This window comes from Astyanax mexicanus, chromosome 1 (assembly GCF_023375975.1).
Source record: "Astyanax mexicanus isolate ESR-SI-001 chromosome 1, AstMex3_surface, whole genome shotgun sequence".
In the NCBI taxonomy this organism is placed as follows: domain Eukaryota; kingdom Metazoa; phylum Chordata; class Actinopteri; order Characiformes; family Acestrorhamphidae; genus Astyanax; species Astyanax mexicanus.
This window is the reverse complement of record NC_064408.1, coordinates 87,225,840-87,246,720: the sequence shown is the minus strand read 5'-3', so window position 1 is coordinate 87,246,720 and position 20,881 is coordinate 87,225,840. Positions and strand designations below refer to the sequence as shown.

Genomic DNA, 20,881 nt, shown 5'->3' with positions numbered 1-20,881 from the left:
CATCACCCACAAAGGCAGTTTCTTGCAAGAAAAATCTGACTTTGTACAAAACTAGACAACTCCAAGTGAGTTTCTTTCGTCTTGTGTTTCATGTAAATTTTAGTCACTATATATAAACAATTTCTGCGTGCTGCAAATCACAATGCGTCTGATGTGTGATGGGTGTAAGTGTGGGACATTGGATTTGACTAAATAAGAAATGCCAGCTCCTCTGCCATTCCAAGCAGTCTAAAAGCAGCAACAAAAACAACGCTTTAAACAGTAGGAATTTTAACCTTTCGATCCATAGGTGTATTATTTAGTTATTAATCCTAATGCAGATACTTCAGTAAATTATGTGGAAACTGTTTGGTTTAGTATATCTTGTAGAGGCCCACAGGGTAATAATTTAAGATCTATTAAAGCAAACTGAAATGAAATATGGCAGTAATGTTTTCAGTTTTTAAATTATTTTCCTCATATTGGAGTAGATCTATTTTGTAGTCGCAGGTAGACATTGCACATTTGCAGAGCCCACCTAATTTTAGGCTACTTCATAAATGAATCACAGCACAATCAAGTTAATAGTTTGACTGCAGACAGCAAAAAACGTATATGAGTAACTTTATGAGCATTACTTCGTGATCATTGATTCTGGTGTTAAACAGGTGACAATCTAAGTACATCATAGATTACTTAATATGATAAGAGGGGCAGGAGGGTGACAGGTTTTATAATAAATCGATGATAGCCATATTACAGTCATGACCTGACCATCCTTTAAAAAGGTAGATGACCCTAAAAGAGTATAATGAGTAATAAATTCCAATAAAACACTTGTTAGATATATTATCTAGAGCAGGGCTGTCAAACATACTGCCCGCGGGCTGGAACCGGCCTGATAAAGGTTGTAATCCTATTTAATAGAGTTTAGCAGCTTACTAAAAGTAAATCCACTCTATCTAAACCCCACTGACACTGACCTGTAGACACCAACAGGGAGTGAGTCAAACACTGCAGCGGAACCATTAATAAATAAATGGAAATTGACACAGCACACAGACGGAGGCTACAGGCTATACCTACCAAAGCCTGACCTGAACTAACACATGCCATGTTCTATGTGCAGCAGAGCAGTGATGAAATTAAAGCAACTGTCTGATGCAGTTGCTTTAATTGGCCTGCAGGCCATGATGCTGCTTCATTCATCCGCTCGCATGTAAAAAAAAAAAAAAATTGGGCTTCAATCCAGCTCAGAGGTGAATTTTATGATTTATATAGCATCACATTTTATTTTGCCTTAATTTTTATAACAAAAAAATCTACATATTTGATTTTGTTTCTAGATCACCATGTGTTTTTTTTTTACTTGCGATTTTTGTCAAAGGAATGAATTACCCATTTAAGGTGACTGAATCCCATTTTACCATTTTATTCCTACACCTCTGTTTTGCGTGTGCATGTCTAGGGATAGGATAAGGATAGGGATAGGATAACCTGAAAAGTTAGTTACTTGTGCCGGGCTAGCAGAATTAGCAGCTCTGTACACTAGGCTTGGAGAGCCGGGCTAGTGGCATTAGCAACATGTTAGTTTGCTTTGGGCTAGCAGCATTAGCAACGCACTAGTTAAAATCACCCAATGTTGTTGTCAATAATTTAAACTAAAAGCAATTACCCTTACATACAGCTTGTAGCTACATTATCCTACCGTTTAGGCTATATAACAATATATATATACGCCGTTGACTGGATACCAACAACTATTGTCAGCTGGTGGTGCAGCTAAATAAACATATAGACCAAACTTAGGTTGAAAAAAATTAAACAGAATTCGGCTATTACACTGACAGTTTTTCTTCAGAAATAAAATATTATTGGAAAATATAATAAATAGCCTGTCACGTCTGGTGCTGTTAGCTCCTCTGTCCCTTCCACACCCAGCTCTAATGGAGGTTCTCAGGTCAACAACTACATTACCCAGAATGCACCACCCGCTGACATCACGCACACACCTGATCACGTGACACCTCACCTGCTTCCTCCAGGAAGCCCCGAATACTGATTACTGGCACTATATAAGAGCACTCCACACAAACACCCACGCCGCGTATTGTAGGTTCTCCTCTTTACAAAGCGTTACTTTATCTCTTGTCTCAGTTTATCTTGTGTATGACCTTGCTTTTGTTTTCTCGACGCCGATTATTGCCTTTGCCTCTGATATTGGATTGCTTGTGTATTACCTGGACTGTGTTTTCACTACTGCCTCTTGGATTACCTCTGACATTGGATATCTCGTGTATGAACTCTGGACTGTCTCTCGTTTATGGTATGGTTTTGTCTACATTGCTCTGGTTTCTGGTGATTACCCATTTTTCTGTATCAACCACGTCTTACATCTGTTTATTTTTATAATAAACGTATTGTTTTATCAGTATCTGCACGTGTCTGCAATTCTGTGCTCACCATGACAGAATACGCGGCCGTACAAGATCAGATAGCAGATACTGAGGCTATTAGATCTGGTTTAGCCAACCAGGGGAGGCTACTCGGTCAGCACCAGCAAACGCTTGCTGGTGTGACCCAAGCAGTTTCTGAGCTAGCCAGCCAACAAGCTACACAGCAGCAACAGCTTTCGGAGCTGCTAGCTCACCTCAGAGGCTTAACTGAGCCTAGCCCTAGCCCGTTAGCTGCCCCCGTTTGCCCAACGCTATTTTATCTGTACCTGGTTTTTCTGTCTCTAAACCGGAGATTTTTGATGGGAATCCGGAAAAATGCAGCGGTTTTCTTTTACAATGCTCCGTGTTTTTTAGTAATTCACCGCCCACAACTGATAATGCTAAAATTGGTTTTATTATCTCCCGGCTTTCTGGTAAGGCACTTGAGTGGGCTACATCTATTTGGGAGGAAGTTTCTGGGGCTAGCTACACTGATTTTTTGGCTATTTTTCGCTCGGTTTTTGATCATTCTCGTTATGGACAGTCTAATGGAGAACTTTTGCTGGCTCTCAAGCAAGGTCAGAAGCCGGTGGCTTCCTACGCTTTGGAGTTCCGCACTCTTGCAGCTGGTAGTGGTTGGAATAATGCAGCTTTGATTAACGTATTCAGATGCGGACTCAACCCTGACATACAGAGGGAGTTAGCCTGCAGAGATGATTCGCTAACTTTGAATCAGCTCATCTCACTGTCGATCCGTTTGGATCAACTTCTGGAATACTTAGTTATGAGCTATGGTCTCGCTAATGCCCCCGCAGTATTTCAGTCATTTATGAATGACATCTTCAGGGACATGATTGGAAAACACGTCACTCTTTTTATAGATGACATTTTAATTTATTCCCCCGATCTAGAATCTCATGTTCAGCACGTTCGTTCGGTTCTTCAAAGACTGTTGGAGAACAATCTCTATGCTAAAGCCGAGAAATGCCGAGTTCCACCTTCAGAGAGTCGCATTTCTCGGCTATGTCATCAGCTCCCAGGGAGTTCTCATGGATGACTCTAAGGTAAACACCGTAACTAGTTGGCCAGTTCCCCAATCCATCAAAGACCTCCAACGTTTCTTAGGGTTTGCACATTTTTACAGACGTTTCATACGTAACTTCAGCAGTATAGCTGCCCCGCTTACAGCGCTCACTAAGAATGCCACCAAAGTTCTTAAGTGGTCCCCTGAAGCTGACCAAGCGTTCCAGAAGTTAAAAGCTGCCTTCGTCTCTGCCCCCGTTCTCATGCATCCCAAACCTGAACTACCGTTCATAGTCGAGGTCAATGCTTCTGATACTGGCGTAGGAGCTGTTCTCTCCCAACGCAGCGGTTCACCACCTAAACTACATCCCATAGCCTTCTTCTCACGCAAAATGTCACCTGCAGAGCATAACTATGGGATAGGGGATAGAGAGCTGTTGGCTGTTAAACTTGCTCTAGAGGAGTGGCGTCACTGGCTGGAAGGGGCTGCACACCCATTCTCTGTACTAACTGATCACAAAAACCTGGAATATCTCCGTACAGCTAAACGCCTAAACCCCCGTCAAGCTCGTTGGTCATTGTTTTTCTCACAATTCAACTTCTCTGTCTCGTTTCGACCAGGTAACCGCAATACTAAGGCTGATGCCTTGTCTCGCGTCTTTAGTCCCCCAGACGACACATGCCGCGCTTCTGAACCAGAATACATTCTGCCACCCACAGTTAAAGTGGCTGCCTTTAGATGGGAGCTTGATGATCTCATTCATCAGAGCCAAATTAACACACCACCTCCGGAGGGCTGTCCTCCTCACAAGATTTATGTACCTGAACAGTTTCACGATCAACTCATTGGTTGGGCACATGCTACCCTTACTTCTGGACACCCTGGTGTTACACGTACGCTACAACTGATCTCAGCTCGTTATTGGTGGGAGACCACTCGAGCTAACATACAAGCTTTCGTAGTTTCATGTTCTGTCTGTGCACAATGCAAAACACCCAAAACCCTTCCAGCTGGTAAACTATGTCCTCTGCCTGTTCCTGAAAGACCATGGTCACATATTGCTGTAGATTTTGTTACTGATCTACCTGAATCAGAAGGGTACACTACTATTCTAACAGTTGTGGACAGATTTTCTAGGGGGGTTAAATTTTTCCCTTTTCCTGCACTATCTATTGCTCTTCAGACAGCTCAGGCTATTTATACTCACATTATTTTTATAATAAACGTATTGTTTTATCAGTATCTGCATGTGTCTGCAATTCTGTGCTCACCATGACATAGCCTACATTTCTACAGATGTTTGTTTTTAATGTTGCCAAAGTTAATCCAGTGGATCATGAGAATAGTACCTCAGCAGCCAGCATTTTGTACATACATTTGATACAGACATTTTGGAGAAAATCCTGCAGTTTATAATTTTTGCGGATCATAAATAAATGATTTAACCGATAATTAGCTAATGAAGAAATTGTAAAGATTCTTCATTTTACTTTGGGTAAGATTTTGTTTGAATTAAACCTAAGAGTTAATGTGAGTGTAGTTTTTGGGTTTTTTTAGCTAGTAGTTGTTTTCATCTGTAGTTCTCTGAGCATACCAATGAGTTGTTTTACAACTTGATAAAACATGACCAATGTGAATGTTTTTACTATGAGATAAGGCAGGATATATAATAATTTGTATCGCTCTTACCTTCAACATTATAATTAGTTATTCTGCTTATTTAAGAGGAGAACAGTAGCCAGTCTACTGTTTGGTATTATTGTGTGTACCACCTTAAATATGAAACAGAAAACGTGAATAATAGCTGGTGTTGTTTGTCTAAGGAAATCACAATAAATAAAAGCTGAACTTTTAAGGTGGACGTACATCAGTGTCTGATCACACCATACATGGCTCTTTCAGTGACAGTGGGCCTGACTGGAATTTACTAAAATGTTTTTGACAGGCCACAATGCTTCTGGAGGATTGTTCTTTGGACAGATAAGAAAAAAACCAAAGCTTTTTGGTGAGTCACATCAGCTCCACGTTGACAGTACAAAAAATGAAGCTTCTAAAGAAAAGAAAACCAGACCTGCTGTGATAGATGGAGGGCTTGGTAATCTTGTGGAGCTACTTTGCTGTGTCTGGCATTCTAAAGTGAAAAGTACTGCCCGAGTCAGAAAGCTCTGCGTCAGATGCAAGTCACAGGTCCTTCAACAGGATAATGACCCAAACACAGCTAAAAGCACTCAAGAATGGCTAAGAACAGAACATCAGACTATTCTGAAGTGGCCTTGATCTTAATCCTATTGAACACTCATGGAAGGAGCTGAAACATGCAGTAACTGTTGAAAAGTGCAGGAGTCTCATTAAGAGCTACAGAAATCACTCGTTTGCAGCCGTTCTGCAACAAAATATTAGGCTATGTGTTTCATCATTTTGTCCTTATCTATTTCATTGTTTTGTCATGTCAAAATTTACATTGAATCAAATCTTAAGTCAAGTCTGAAAACTGTTAAATATCCAATAAACAATTGTGGATGTCAATTTTTTTCAATTTCATATTAAAATTATTCAAGCATTACATTGTGACCACCTCCTTGGTTCTATTTGTTCTTTTTTCAGCTCCACCAAACATATGGGAGCACTTTGTGTTTCTATAATTACGGTCCTTTAGTTTCTACGTATATCTTATTATCCTCCTTTCACCCTGTTCTTCGATTGAATAGGACCCCACAGAGCAGGTATTATACTGTAATGGTGATGGTTAGTGTGTTAGTGTGTGTTGGCTGGTACAAGTGTATCAGACACAGCAGTGCTGTTTGAGTTTTTAAACACCTCCAGATCACTCCCGGACGGATAACAGAAAACCAACAGCGCCCTGTGGGGCGGCATCCTGTGACCAGCAACCTGTGCAGAGAAGCAGAAGGGCTACAGTTATTATAGAACAACAAAGTGATCTATAATAATAAGCTCAGTGAAGCTGTATGTAATGTAAGTTGTAATTGTAAAGATGTCATGTAAAGAAAATTTAACCTTTTTTTTCTATTTATTTTTGCTACTTGATTGAATAGCTCAAATTAAATGGCTTTTGTGTTTTGTTGAAATTTGTTTCATTTATATATTTATTTATTTATCTATCTGCACTATGCCACCCATCTGTCCCTAAATCTATAAAAAAAATTCAAGCTTAAACCCGTGTAGATTTGTAGATTAGAAGGCCTGGTTGAGGCCTGTTGTGAAGGTGATATAACTGGTCTGGTTGAGGATGTTATGGCTATATTATATTGGGCGGCAGACGCCCCCTCGCTTAAAGGATGGCTGTTCCAACTTCACACAGACGTCTTCCTCTCTCTTAGTCCCACAGTCTTCCTTGTCCAGAGCTTTTTGGCCTGTAGTTTTGCACCTATGAAATGTCTGTGGGTTGTATAGTGTAGTTCCAGAACTTTTCACAGGTATACACATCTGGTGTAAACAAAATAGTGATAGTATTTCAATCTTTTTTTTTTTTTAGATCAGGTTGCTTTCATCAATGTGTCAGTTTTTACACAGACATGCCAAAACTTATGAGACAGAAGTATGCAAATTGTTAATGATATTTGTGAAAGTTGTGAGGTGTTATCTTGTTATCTTAGTGAGGCCTGATAGTTGATGCCAGATCGATAGGACAGGATATACAACATAGAAGACATTACCACCCACAGTAAACAGCTCAGTGAATGGAATGATTTTGACCAGCGGAGTCCATGTGAACAGACAAGCCACTTTGTCAAAAATCACATCCACATTTAATGCAGGACCGCCCACACACATATTCTGCAGTTCAGTGCAGCGCTCTTTAACTTCCATGGGATACGGCAAAAGTCATGGGTCACCATAGCCTACCTCCAGAATGACACCACACAAAATGTTACAATGCACACAGTAAACACTTGTGACCTGTTTGAGCACTGCAACCACCAAATCATTACAAATGAATGCGCTTATGAGATTTGAGCTATATAAAGATATTTACCAGTGCAATGAATAAATGTGTTAATGAGAAAACGGTAGCAAGAAGTTTAGTCAAAGGCTTTGCTTTTGACAAGTTCATTAGTGAGGATAAGCAATGGGATGAGGATGTGCTGAGAGGATTATTGTATTATTGTCAACATATTTTTCAGCAGCGGTCAGGCAATCATGTGAATGTGAAGACAAAAGTCAATTGCACTGTTATTTTTTATTCAACAAAAAAGCCTGTTCTATGATGGGCTGTAAGACTCCATAAAATCTTATTTGAGCCACTGGTGTAGGTGATTTTACCTTTATCGATCATATTGACCTCACTGTGTTTATGAAGGTGTTGTATTTCACCCAGCTTTGGCTCTCCATTATGGTGGACTGCACATCTGATATTGTGGATTAAGTCTGAAAGATTTAGGTGGGTTTGTCCATTTTATACCTTGAGTGTGCATTGTCAGTAACAGAGCTTTAAATGCTTTATGTATAACATGTGCTATTACTGTACCTTAGTCTAGAGGTGTCCAATCATATCTAAAGAAGACCTTTTTTTTTCAACAATAAGCTACCTACAGTATATACACTGACATGCTAAAACTAATGGGACAGAAAATAGTAATGTGCCCACAACGTTTTCCACGTCCCATAAAGGCTAAAGAATTTTCCACTGACCTGTGGAATTTGGGGGTGGGCCCTCCTGCATTAAATGTTCATATAGACTAACTTAACCAGTTGGTTATGATCAGTACCACCCAATGCAGTGAATATCAAATAACACTGTCAGATTTGAGATCCTGATCATTAATGTTGCCTTGCCATGAATATACTGGCCAGTGTTTAACCTCACTCACAAGTAGAGCTGGGCATCGAAATTTAATAGCAAAAAGGCACCGAAAGGTCTTTAAAAACGTGTTGCCTGTTTTCAATATTGTGCATGAAACACATCAAATGTGAAGAGTGTACAGGGAAGTAAAAAAAAAAATGCTACGGCACCCTGGGGCACACAAGGGGAGAATGCTTTCAGAAACGCAGTGATCATTCAAATTGGTGATCATTCAAATTTTTGACTCACCACCGCTGTGCTAAAATCTCAGGTACTCTCTTCTTAAATTGTGCTGTCTCTTCCTCTCTCACAGTCGCTCTCTCACTTACTCGCACAGTTCTCCCTTCTCTCTCTTAAGATATTATTATACATTATAAAAGCGCTAGTCTGCTTGATCTAAACCACACTACACTATTATTACTGCCACCTCTCAAAAATGTAGGGAACTAACATTATAAAAAGAAGAATCATGATTATATGTGTTTGACACCACTAATATAAATTTCATTTAATTTTGTTTAATGTAATGCTGATTTTTTTTTTTTAACAAGAACTCCTAAAACTGAAGTGCATGAAGCAATATGCGTAAAGAAATTTTTTATTTTTTTGTTACAACTTAGAACAAAAGCTATTGAAAAAAATTATCGTCTGGGTAACTGTACTGAATTCAGAGTATCGAATAAAAAAATTTAAAACAATATCCAGCTTTACTCACAGGAAATCACCTCACAACTTATACAGGTGTGAGCACTTCTAGACCACCTCCTGAGGTTTCAATTTCCACTCACACTTAATTACCATTCTGCTATTCACAATCTCTTTGTGGATAATAACAGTCACTGATGCTTTACCCCTTTCACACAAGCACATTTATCTGGAAACAAAACTGTTTCAAGGAATTACACAAACTAGAATGGACATCCCAGTAACCTGGTGAACCTCCCAGAATCTTCCTGCAAATGAGCCAGAACAATTTGCAGATTAGCAGAAACCTTGTGTGAACAGATGCTGTTACATTACCAGGAAACATTGTAAGGTTCTAGATCACAGCCAGCTATGTAGATTGCTTCCGCAATGCTTTTGAGTTGAAGAGCGTTAAGTCTTGGAAGTGAAAACACAGCAGGAGTGGATTTAGTACATGTTTCCAGAGAGGAGCGATAAAATCTAGCTTGCCTCACGGTGGGGATTTTGTGCTAAAGCGGCACAGCCAGCGAAGCAGAGCAACTTTGTTCTGCTTTTGTTTCTGAAGAAGCTGTCAGTCATTCGTGCTGAAGACGTCTACTTAGGTTTCACGGGGGAAAAATGTGAATGCGTTTAAGTTGCATGTGTGAACAGCACTCAGTCTGAAAGTGTTCCTGGATTTTGTATGAGAAAAGAGCTTCTCGCTCATGGGATAGTGAGCTCCCTGCTGGTTATTTCAAATCCCGGTTATTTCTGGTGCCGTGCCTGTTCTTGAAGAGCCCACTGGATGGCGCCTTGATGCCACCATGCCTGGCCTGTTTTCTCGCCTTGACCAGGGTGATTCTTTTGCTTTTGCTACCTGGCAAGACCTAAAGATCCTGCCTGAAGCAATGGGCGAGCTTGTGACCAAATGCAAAAACAGGTCTAAAAGGAAGTCTCCGGTGGGACTTAAGAACTGAGCAGCGAAGCACCTCTTTATTTAAGCTCAAGAGGATCTCCCACTCAGTCAACGGCACATTCAAACCTGCAAATCCGGTGGGAGTCACATAGAGGAATCGAGGGAATGCTAAGGATAGGAGACTAGACATGAAGAGGTCTTAAGAGCAGAGATTGTCTGCACTGCCTTTACTGTTGGTATGTTAGAAGATGCCCTGCAGGCCCATGACTCACTCTCCTCCTGCCTGGCGTACGGGATCCAGAAAATCGAGGATGCCATCAGCTCCTCTGAATACAAATCAGCTGAACAAAGGGCCAGTGGAACATATGGCTCATTGGAAATCTGAACATGGGTCATGAATATTTCAAATCACTCTGAGCAAAGGATTAATACGCCTCTATAATGAAGTTAGCTTATTGTATTAGTGCCTTGTTATGTCTGTAAGTAATGCTCTCAGCCACAATGTCCAACTGATTTACTTACTTAGTACAGTGACTGTATAGAAACATCTGCTGTTTATTTTTGACAGTACTGAAAAATGGTGTGTTGACCCACTTTTGAACCACTCAAGTTAAAAATAAAAAGAGGTGTAAATTATTCTATGAAGTTATCATTAAGGGTGTACAAACTTGGACAAAAAACCTGATGTCCAATAATGCTAATGGACATGTCAATATCGATGTGAAATGTCATCTAATTAAGATCTAAGACCCAAATTAGTTGAAGCTTCTTGAAGGTGTGTTGGCTTGTGGTTTGGCTGCATTCATGTTTCCGAGACTAAGAAGTAGTTTGGTGTGAGATTTACTGGGGACCTCTACCTCGCTATACCTCACTCTACATCCAGCCTAGTTACGTCACATGATCACAGTTACAATTTGAGTTTAAGATAACATCAAAACTTCGATTTACACTTACAGCCCTAGTTAGTATGTAAAATATGGATACAAAGTATTATGGTGGCTAGTGTAAGCTTTGTTGCCACTCTTTTGAAAAACAATCTTAAGTATCATCAAGTGTATAAATATCATTACACAGCCACAGAAAGCTATTTTTACCTGACTCTTGCTCTCGCCGGATGTTGGTAGTGCACAGTGACTGCTGCCCTTTCATGAAGTGTTTGAAGTGTAAATGTCTTTTGTGAGTTGTGTGCTGCCTGGGTAAATCAAAAGTAGCTGGCAGACCTACAGCTGTGCCGGTGACGCCCGGCTGCCGAGTGTAAACCTCTCAGGTTCGTTTCCCGTCCGCTTTGGAGAGGCAGCGGAGCGCCGGCAAACACTCCTGCATGTTAATATCGTCCCACAATGCAACACTTAACTCTGTAAACAGGGACCTCAATTATTTATTCTCTTCGAACATCACACCATCGAGGCCTGACAGGCACGCGTTGACTGCGGGTAGAAAGAGAGAGAGAAAGCAAGAGAGAAACACAGCGCAGCACTTGTGCTTTATTAGATAGAGAAAACCAAACAGAAGAAATAGAGTCATGCATCATGGTGTCAGCCTACACAGGGTGGCAGTTGATTAGGAGAGGAAAGGAGGATCAGAAAGCATGAGGTAGAGAGGGCCTGGGGGAGACTCCGAGCACTGCAGAAACACAAGAGGGAGAACACCGAAAAGAACAGCAACCTCAGAAAATCCAATCAGTAACAAAGCACACCAAAAAAGGAAATAAATAAATAAATAAACAATTGTTTCCAAGCGCTTTCAAGACTCCATTTGTGTTGAAGTAGAGCTGAACTTAAGTGGAACTTTGGTTGCAAACTGGCCTTGAAAGAAAATCCCAGGGAAATACACCTTAATAGAATATTAACGTTACCATCCTGTTCTGTTCACAATGGTCATTACTTTATTTAGACCAGCGACTAGCGTCTGCAAGTCTGACTCACTCATTCCACTCATTTTCATTTCAAAGCTTTCATGAAAAAAAATATCTGGTAAATCACGTCAGTCATTATATTTAGACTTCACAAAGTGGTCAGTACTTTTGCCAAGACCCAGCCAACTAAGTTACCAGGTCAGATCAGTGTATACCACTTAATTCTGTGATACATTTACTGATATATCATACTTAACATTAAATACAGCTATGCATAAAATAGAAGTTCGATTTCACTGTCAAAATTAGTTTCTCTTTATACAACTAGCGTAGCACTATCCAATCTCCTGCATCTTGTTAAACTGTAGGTAATCTCAGATTGGCCAAGATTTGGCGTAACATTACCTCACTTCACACACACTCCGTATCAAATTTTTCTCAAAAATCCTTACAGAAAACAAAGCCTGCAGCTTGCACCAACCACACGGACCAGTAATACGGTCTTTCAGAAGAGCTGTACAAATGCCGTGGAAGATCAGAGCTTCATATCAATCACAGAATCCATGAGCACACTTCATGTCCACTGCGTAGAAAACAACATGGACCGATACCGAAGTAGAGAAAAGAGAGAGAGCTTACAAACTATTTAAACAAAGAGCTCCTTATGTTTGGCTTGATTTTTGTGGTTATCACATTCAGGTCCTGCTGGAAGGAGAACGGGACTACTCGGAGAAGCCCATGTAACTTCAATTTAGCAGGGTACCGTAGAGCTGAGCCTTGGTGAGACTGTCCTTCCGTGACAGACCCAGGGTGCCAAATTTTTGGTATTGCGGCGGTGGCTGGGGTGGGGGAGGGCTGGTTCCCTGAGGGGAGGCACTGTGCCGATCGGGCTGGTAGTGCTGCAGATCTGCAGGCATCTCCAGGGATGCGTGTTGGAGAGATTCGTTTGAGCTGTTCGGACTGACTTCCACGTACTCACTCTTCTGCTCCTTGGGGCTGTAGAGGCTGTGCTCGGATTCTTGGCTGTCTTCCTTGGCCCGGTACAGGTGGGTCTGGTGGATCCCAGGGCTGCACTCCGGGCTTGGGCTGGAGAAGGGATCTAAAACCCCACTGTGGTGGTGATACACATCAGTACCCTCCTGAAAGCTGCTATAAAGCGGCCCGAGGCGGATCTTTGCAGGCCGCACGGAGAAATGCTGCTCAGAGAAGCTGTAAGGGGAGGCTCGTCCGGGACTGCGGTACGAGTGGGCACTTACGTCCTCAACGCTGAGCTGCCTCCAGCGGCCTACGATTAGCTCTTCTTCCTCCATCTCTTCCTCTGGGGCTAAAAGAGCGCTACCACGTCGACTGTCACCATAGGTGACGCTGGGAGAGGTGGACGGAGGGAGTGGTTCGTAAGGCTCGCTGTAGCAGGAGGACATGGTCCTGCTGTAGATGGGAGAGCTGCCATTCTGGTGGTGGCTGGGTTCGGCTGCCTGGAAGCCATGGGCTTTGCTGCTGAAGGCGCTTGGACTGTCTCTTTCCCAAGAAGAGTCACTTTTGTGCTCATATTCGGTAGCACCATCTCTCCAGTCCATGTAAACATGGGCATGGTGTCTGGGGGAGGAGCCAGCACTACTGGGAGGATCTGGTCCTTTATCCTCTGACCCACCGCCGCTGAAGCTGGAGTAGGAGCTGGATGCTCCGCCAAGAGATGTAGCAAACTTGCTGAAGCGCTCTTGAGTGAAGCCCTGCTGCAGGGAAAGCGACCCTTCACCTTCCTCTGGGGTGCTGTCGGTGGAGTTCTGGGGACCGTAAAGCTTCTGCTGGCCATGGAGGTCCATGCTAGGCCTACGCTCCCGCCGCCGCTCGTCTGGGCAGTACAGAGCTGTGTCGCTGCTGTACAGGTCAGATTTGTAAATAGCACGGAGACCTAGACGCTCAGAGCTTCCCAGACCTGTTCCCACCAGGAAGCCCTGGGGCTGGTGGCGCTGTGGGCTGGGAGAACGCGAGGCCTGGATACTGCCTGCCTCAGCCTCCTCTGGCTTCTCCAAGGCCTGGGCAATCATGGAGGTGGAGACAGTGTCAGAGTATGGTGAGTGGCACAGAGATGAACTCTCCATGTGCAGGCTTAGACGCTCCTGGAATTCTGCAGGCAGCTGCACAAAAGAAAAAAAGAGAAGCAAGGGTGTTATATTTCAAGGATATTTAGTTCATTTGTCATGAAACTTGGACAGTATGAAGTTTAGCGAGGAATTTTAAAAAAAGTCAAAAAGAAAAACAACAAAATGTGCTCCAACAGCAAAAATATGTTTGCTGAGGCTACTCCAATACCAAGGCTGACCAGAGAAAAGAAGAACAAGGCCTGCCGGCATGTTAACCCAATGGTAGTAATGTGAGAGAAGCCTGGTTGCCATTGTGCTAACACGTATTAGCAATGTTGGAAAGCCTGGTCACTTCTGTGCTAATGGCACTGTAGCAATGTTGTATGAGCCCATGCTAAAACAATGCTAGCAATGTAGGATAAGCCTGGTCACTGGTATGCTAATGTTGTGGTTGAAATGCTGGAAGAGACTGGTAGTAATGTTGGACAAGGCCGCTAGCTGGTATGAAAACACAGTTTTCCATTTTGCATTTAGATAGTATGCCCTGTTTCGCAAGTTAGCATGTAAGAATGAGATCGGACACATCCAACAACAACCGCTAATAAGGTACTTCTTCTTAAGAATTAATCAATCATTAATAGAAGAAATGGTGCTGCTTGGGACAGAACTGGGAACTGAGTTTCAGACCCTCAACACCATCTAAATGATGTAACGTTGGGGGTGCTGGACACATTTAACTTTCTTAAACCATTTAATTTATTTAGAAGCAACTCTTTTGCTCTGCTAAACCCACATACAACTTTGTTTTAAGAAATCTTTCAATTTATCGTGTACATCCCACTGATTACAACAAAGCAAACAATAAAAACATATAAGACATATTTTGGCCTCAACTCCTTTTGGGTAATGGAATGTCAACTCCTGTAAAGAATTTCACCTGTCCCTGGTGTTACCACACCCCACAAACTCTTTTATTTCTCAGCCTTGATTCCAGTCCAGCACATAAATGGAGCCAGAATATTATTGATTTTGCTGATACTCTGGCTATAATACTGCTGTGTCAACACATGGAACGATACGGAAATATACACTATAACTCTGCCAGACAAGCATAGAGGAGAAATTATTAGTGCTGGAAAACCCCTATAACAGTTCATGGCAGGCAAGACTAATCAAAAACTGCAGCACTATAAATTGTCAAGACCATCATTAATGCCTATACTATACTGTCCTATCCTTTACCTATACTATACTATACTATACTATACCATACTATACTATATTATACTCTACAAACTAGCTATAGATATGGACAACAAAGCACTCTTGTAAGTCGCTCTGGATAAAGGCGTCTTCTTAATACCTTAAATGTAAATGTAAATATACTATAATGTGCTAACGCCTATACTCAAAAAAGAACAAATAAAACCGATGTGTAAACCCACAGATTTGCCACCTTTCAACATTTACCAACAACCTCAACCTCTACCACCAATCATGAAGAGCCCTGTAATTAGCTGAGTGGAATCAGGTGTGTTAAATCAGGAAAAACACTAAAGTCTGCAGTGATGAGCTCTTCACAACTCTCCTGTGATAAGTGCGCAATTTTGAGCATAGACGTCCTGCTCTTATCCACAAATAGGGGTGATGTGGCTGCAGGTTTTCATTTCTTTCCAATCAAGCAGATCTACACCCGATTCTTCTTGTTTAATCAGTTCTTGTTTAATGTTTCTAAACAGTTGTCAAAATTGTTATGGACAGAAAGCATACTACCTAATATAAGTCACATTTTTAGTTATATAATATGGTTTAAACTCAGGCTTAAATACTTACCCAATCAGCACTATGTTGTTAAATATTCACTGAAAAATATCAGTGCTGTTAATTGAAATTACGTTCTATTTTGGTTAAAATTGAATGGTGAAAAGATCTCTTTTTGAGGTGGTTAAAAGTTATCTTACATCAGTGCATCCCTAAAAATAAGTCTTATAAACATCTTTTTATCCATTTGAAAAAGAATATTTTAATATTTTAACTTATTTTAAATGTCAGCACTGACATTTTCTCAATATCTTTCGAAAAACACAGTTCCTGATGGGTACACACTTAAAAAGGGTTCCAAATGTTCTTTAGCAAAGGTAGTATAACCTCACACTTTTTGAAGTATTTTAGTTAATGATTAATGATTCTTTAAACAAAAAAAGATTCTATTCAGCACTCTTAACTGTGTTTTGCTAATACTTTATAAAACACTTAGAGCTTTAAAGAGCTACACTGCCACCACTTTTTCAATGGAAGTGCTGACAAGTGCAAACATGCGATGTAAATTGTTCTTAATATATGTAGTGTGAATCTTGGGGAAGACAATGCACTCCAAATGACAAGACAATTAATAAAACTGCAAATAAATGAATATATATGAGTTATAGAATTGAAAACAATAATAAATGCTTGGCACATTTTTCATAAATGAATAAAATATAAAATAAACAAAAATACTTAGTAAAATTGGTTAAACAGGTCGGAGTATAATCATATGAGAAGAAATGCGGACATAAATCAATTCATATTTTCTTTCTTTTTATATGTATGCATGTATATATTGATTTATTTATGCTTCAGCAGCATGCTGCCCCCCTGACATTTTTTACACCCTAAGGATTACTGTTTGGGAACCACTCACAAGGCAATGGGAGTTGTTTCTAAGAAACACCATTGGGGAAAGGCCAGTAATCAGTGATGTTTCTGCAGTGTTTAAAAGGTTAACTGTAAGAAGGACTAAAGAAGGAATATAGCAGATATGTTATCATTATAAATTATGTTTTCCCAGTTTTGGGAGCTGCTACAGATAGTGGTTATGCCGCATAATATTTGTACAGTGCACCTCAAATTAGACAAACTATTTCTAATCAAACACATCCCTCAAACACAACAGAGAGCCAGTTTTACCTTAAGAGGTAATGCTGCAGCAAAGGACTGAGGGGATGAGGGGAAACTTAGGTGAGTAAAAAACAAGACAAGATTAATGTAATATTTAGCTTTTTCTATTGTTAAATAATAGTGTTTTTGTCTGTTTACATATATTTAGTAAGTGTTTACATGAACAAATATTAATTTACCGTATTAATCACAATAATAATTCCCCATAATAATGGTTTGAGCCATTCCAAAAATAACTGGTTATTTATTTATTTTTTTACTTTACTTCTATATAAACCTTTTTCTTATTTGTTAATTGGTATATGGAGTTGAATGAGTGTGAAAGGCAAACTGTGGCCACTGATGAGACATATATCCATTTCTATTCTATTCTAATTTTCAGTTCTTTTTCCATAGCAACAAGAGAAAAGTAAAGAGAGCTTAATTAGCTAGCACAGCATACCAGGCTAATTATAGAGCATGATAATAAGCACTGAGTCCAAGTCCTTGTTTTTCTGTGGCAGAAGAATAAAACAGGTCACAGAAAAATCCCATGTCTCCCCAGGATCACAGTCCTGCTGAGGGGAAAACTGACAGGAACACTTATTGGCTTGTGTTTATTTTCTCGGCTTCACTCCAGGAGAGATGGAGTTAGAGCCATAACAACAGAAACCTGAACATGAACATGAACCTGAACTGAATTTTTGGGATTTGGAAAGAAGAAATCTGACATCATTCTTACATTTGAGGATGCATGAATAGGATTAATAAATTAAATATAATGAAAGCATATGATCAGTTTCTAAAATATATTTGGCTTCTACTTCTACATTAATTCCCGTTTCACTGTTGCCATGTCCAGTGGAAGCTAAAGAACACTATACTGACCTGCAGGCTGTGTGGGTACAGTCTCCTGCATTTAATGTAGATGTGATTTCTGTCAGACACTGCAGGTCACAATCATTACCACCCACTTGTCTGTCCACTGTGGGTGGTAATGCTTTTTTTCTTACATCTGGCACCCACTACTATCACTCAAACTCAAACTCTTTTAAAATAAAAGCTGGGTGAGTTGTAGGTAAAAGCAGTTGAACACATAATTTCTTTCCTATAGAATCCTGAATTTCTGATTGTATTCCTTTATTTCATAGTAATAAACAATTAATTAATATTTTTAATATAATTAACATTTTCTTCCCTTATTCTGTGTTCAACAGCTTTTGCCTGCTAGTCACCAGGATGTTATCTTGAAAGCCAATCTAAAAAAAAAAACAAGATTGCAAGAAAAATAAGTGGAAGAGAAAACAGGCGATTTTTAAAAACTATAAATACATAATTCAATTTTAGTCCAATTAGTTCTGGCTAGTGTGGAAGTACAGAGCTTTGTCAGTTTTAAGCCACAGCTTGAGTAGCAAGAATTGAATTCTATAATAGTGATGAAGTTCGGGCACACTTTTGTGCATCATCAGAGTTAGCTTAGTTTAAAACATAGCTGTAGCACTGTTCATATTTATCACCTTCATCTACCTGTAGTTTAAATGATCCAGAAGTAAAGGAGATTAGAGGGATTAGAGGGAAAGAACCTACAAACTGATCACACACACATACACACACACACTGCAGTGCATCTGACCTCAGACAGCTGGGCTCTGTAGTGTGTTTTGTTGCACTGCAGGAGCTGAGCAGCCAGGTTACAGTCCTTCCTGTACAGGTCCTGCAGAAAGAGAAGGGGGATGGAAAGAAAAGGAAAGAGTAAAAAAATGTTTCTGTAAAATACCAAAAAAAGTATCAATCAAACAACCTTTTTCAATCGATTATCACTCTGAATATTTTGAGGGTGACCCTCATTTATAATGCAGCCTAGCGTCCAGAAGACAGGATGGATAATAGTATCTATAAATTTAAGATTCAAAAGTATAACGGGGACATTAAAACAAGACCATAAATGTAATCATAAAAATGATACATAAATGTTAAACTTGGGAACAGTAAAATAAAGTAAATAATTAAGAGCGACCAGAAAAAAAAACATTAAAATAAGTGTAAAGAAAGTAACTAAAAAGCATACAAAAATAATGAAATGTATAATTATAAAAGTACAAGTAGTAAAATGTAATACAATTAATAAGCTAATTGCATTTGAAGAAAAAATTATTAGAGTTAGAGTGAAAATTAGAGTTTAATAATAAAAACTCTTGGTGCCTGAAGGGTAATCCATACATTGGAAACAAGTGTGATCATTTCTGTTGTTTTCTGTTGAGCCAAATAACCCTTTGCAGTACTATGTATGACCTCTTTTGTATGACATTTGAGTCAAATGATTGTTTTTTAATTATGTCAAGAAGGACCACTTTTGGTTTTACAGATAACTTTTTCAGTGTTTCAATGGTCATTCAATGAATGGTTCTATATAGTAGTGGTCCCCAACCCTTGTCCTGGAGGTCCAATGCCCTGCATGATTGTTGTCCGGCTTTAACACACACCTTGACTCAGTAAGTGCATAAGTGTTACTGTACTGTTTAGATGGGTCCAGTGACCTGGGAGCAGATGAAGGAGTATAATGTGTAGGACAGTGGGCACAGAGAAAACCATTTCTGCACATAGTATGTGTAAGTGTGAAGGATATTTTTAAACTTTACATCATTTATTTATATTTTATAAATATATGATATTCTACATTTTCCCTAATTAACAGTACACACCAGATATATAGAGATGTCATTAAATAAATTTATACCCACATAGAACTGATGCTATCGTGTCTTCATCTTGTGTGGAGCTTCAAAAACAGTACAAACATCTGAGCTGCGAGACAGTGCTTATGAACTTTACTCTCCTGAACAAGGCGGTGAGACTATCTGCTCTCTGCTGCGTCCAAATATTTACATCAGACTTCTCTTCCTGTCTGCTCGTTGTTTTTCCCGATCAGGAAAAACAAAGAGAGCAGATATGGAAGTGGTTTCATGCAATTATTGGGCCACTTCTCACTGTTTTAGGGTGAAAATATAAAATAAGTTATAGATTGCTTGTTTTTGCATTTTTTTTTTTGTAGATGTGCAAGTTTATTTTATGTCCAGAAGAAAATCATCCAGTGAGTGCAGATTTTACATAAAAATAATCAGAATAGAGTTACACTATATGTCCAAATGTTTACCCGCTGTCACGACTGAGCCTGGTGTTGCACCTTTACAACATAGCAGGTCGCTATCTCCCCAGAATTAGCAACTGTGATCACCTGTTGTCTATTGTCCAATCAGTAGCAATATTTAGGGAGGTCACACCTGTACTTGTCTTGTTTGTACAACGTTGTGTTTGTATCCGTACGGCATTTCAAAGCGTTTCTTTCTCTGACCTTTGTTCTGTTTTTTTTTATATTCATTTGCCCCGTTCTGTACCGTTTGCCTGTGTTTTTCTGTATTTTTGTAAATAAACCTGCATTTGGATCCTCTAACTTGTCTTGTGTGACACCTGTAGCATAGCCTAATCTCCAGACACCCAGAGATTAGGCTACATTACAGGTTGTAAACAGTGGTTTTAATAAGCTTTTAAAGTTATTAATGCCTCGTTTTAAATGTCAGGGCTCTCCGGATTCTACCAATGAGGTGTGGAGCTATTTTGAGCCTGGATAATGCAATTTATCTGCAGGGGCAAGTGGATGCCATGAAGCGCCCGTTGTAAAGAATGCTCAAAAAAGCACAACAATTACTGGATCTCAGAAAGCTGCGGGAGAGCAGAAGTGTGCTATTCAACAAAGGTTATTACTCTTTATCGTGTTTTATTACAATAAAGTCAATTTTACACCTTTTTAGTTCTCCTTCAAGCCTAAAGCCAGGCATAAGCTAGAGTGGAATACAGCATCCAATTACTGAGATATGGGAGTAATATTGTGTCCCATGACATTTGCCATCTTCAAAGGAAGGCAAAGAGCAGTGCTATGACCAGTGCGGGGTCCCCTGATTTGAGTGTGGATGTGATATCTGTTTATATGGACAATTCTAGTTATGTTAATGTTACAACCCATAAACGTGTGTTCAAACACATTTTATTCAGTTTAGTGCAGTTTTAGTCTGGTTAAAGTTCATAAAAAATTTTGCTGTGGGAATTGGCAGAGAACACTGCGATGGGAATGGTCCTTACTCAATATTAGTTCATAATAGGGCTGCACGATCATTTAAGGGGGAGCATAAGGGAGGGGCAGGAGTATA

The 20,881-nt window shown here is 39.9% G+C and overlaps 1 protein-coding gene across 1 annotated transcript in view; it reads right to left on the bottom strand.

Annotated features, from left to right (window-relative positions):
• Nucleotides 1-11,282: 11,282 nt before the first annotated feature.
• si:dkey-174m14.3 (uncharacterized protein LOC563117 homolog) overlaps nucleotides 11,283-20,881 on the bottom strand; it is a 42,341-nt gene continuing 32,742 nt past the window's right edge. The window contains exons 6-7 of the mRNA XM_007252924.3: nucleotides 18,310-18,390; nucleotides 11,283-13,811 (exon numbers count right to left, since the gene is read on the bottom strand). Of these exons, the coding sequence (XP_007252986.3) occupies nucleotides 12,420-13,811; nucleotides 18,310-18,390 (1,473 nt within the window). The 3' untranslated portion in view covers nucleotides 11,283-12,419. The remainder of the gene's footprint in view (nucleotides 13,812-18,309; nucleotides 18,391-20,881) is intronic.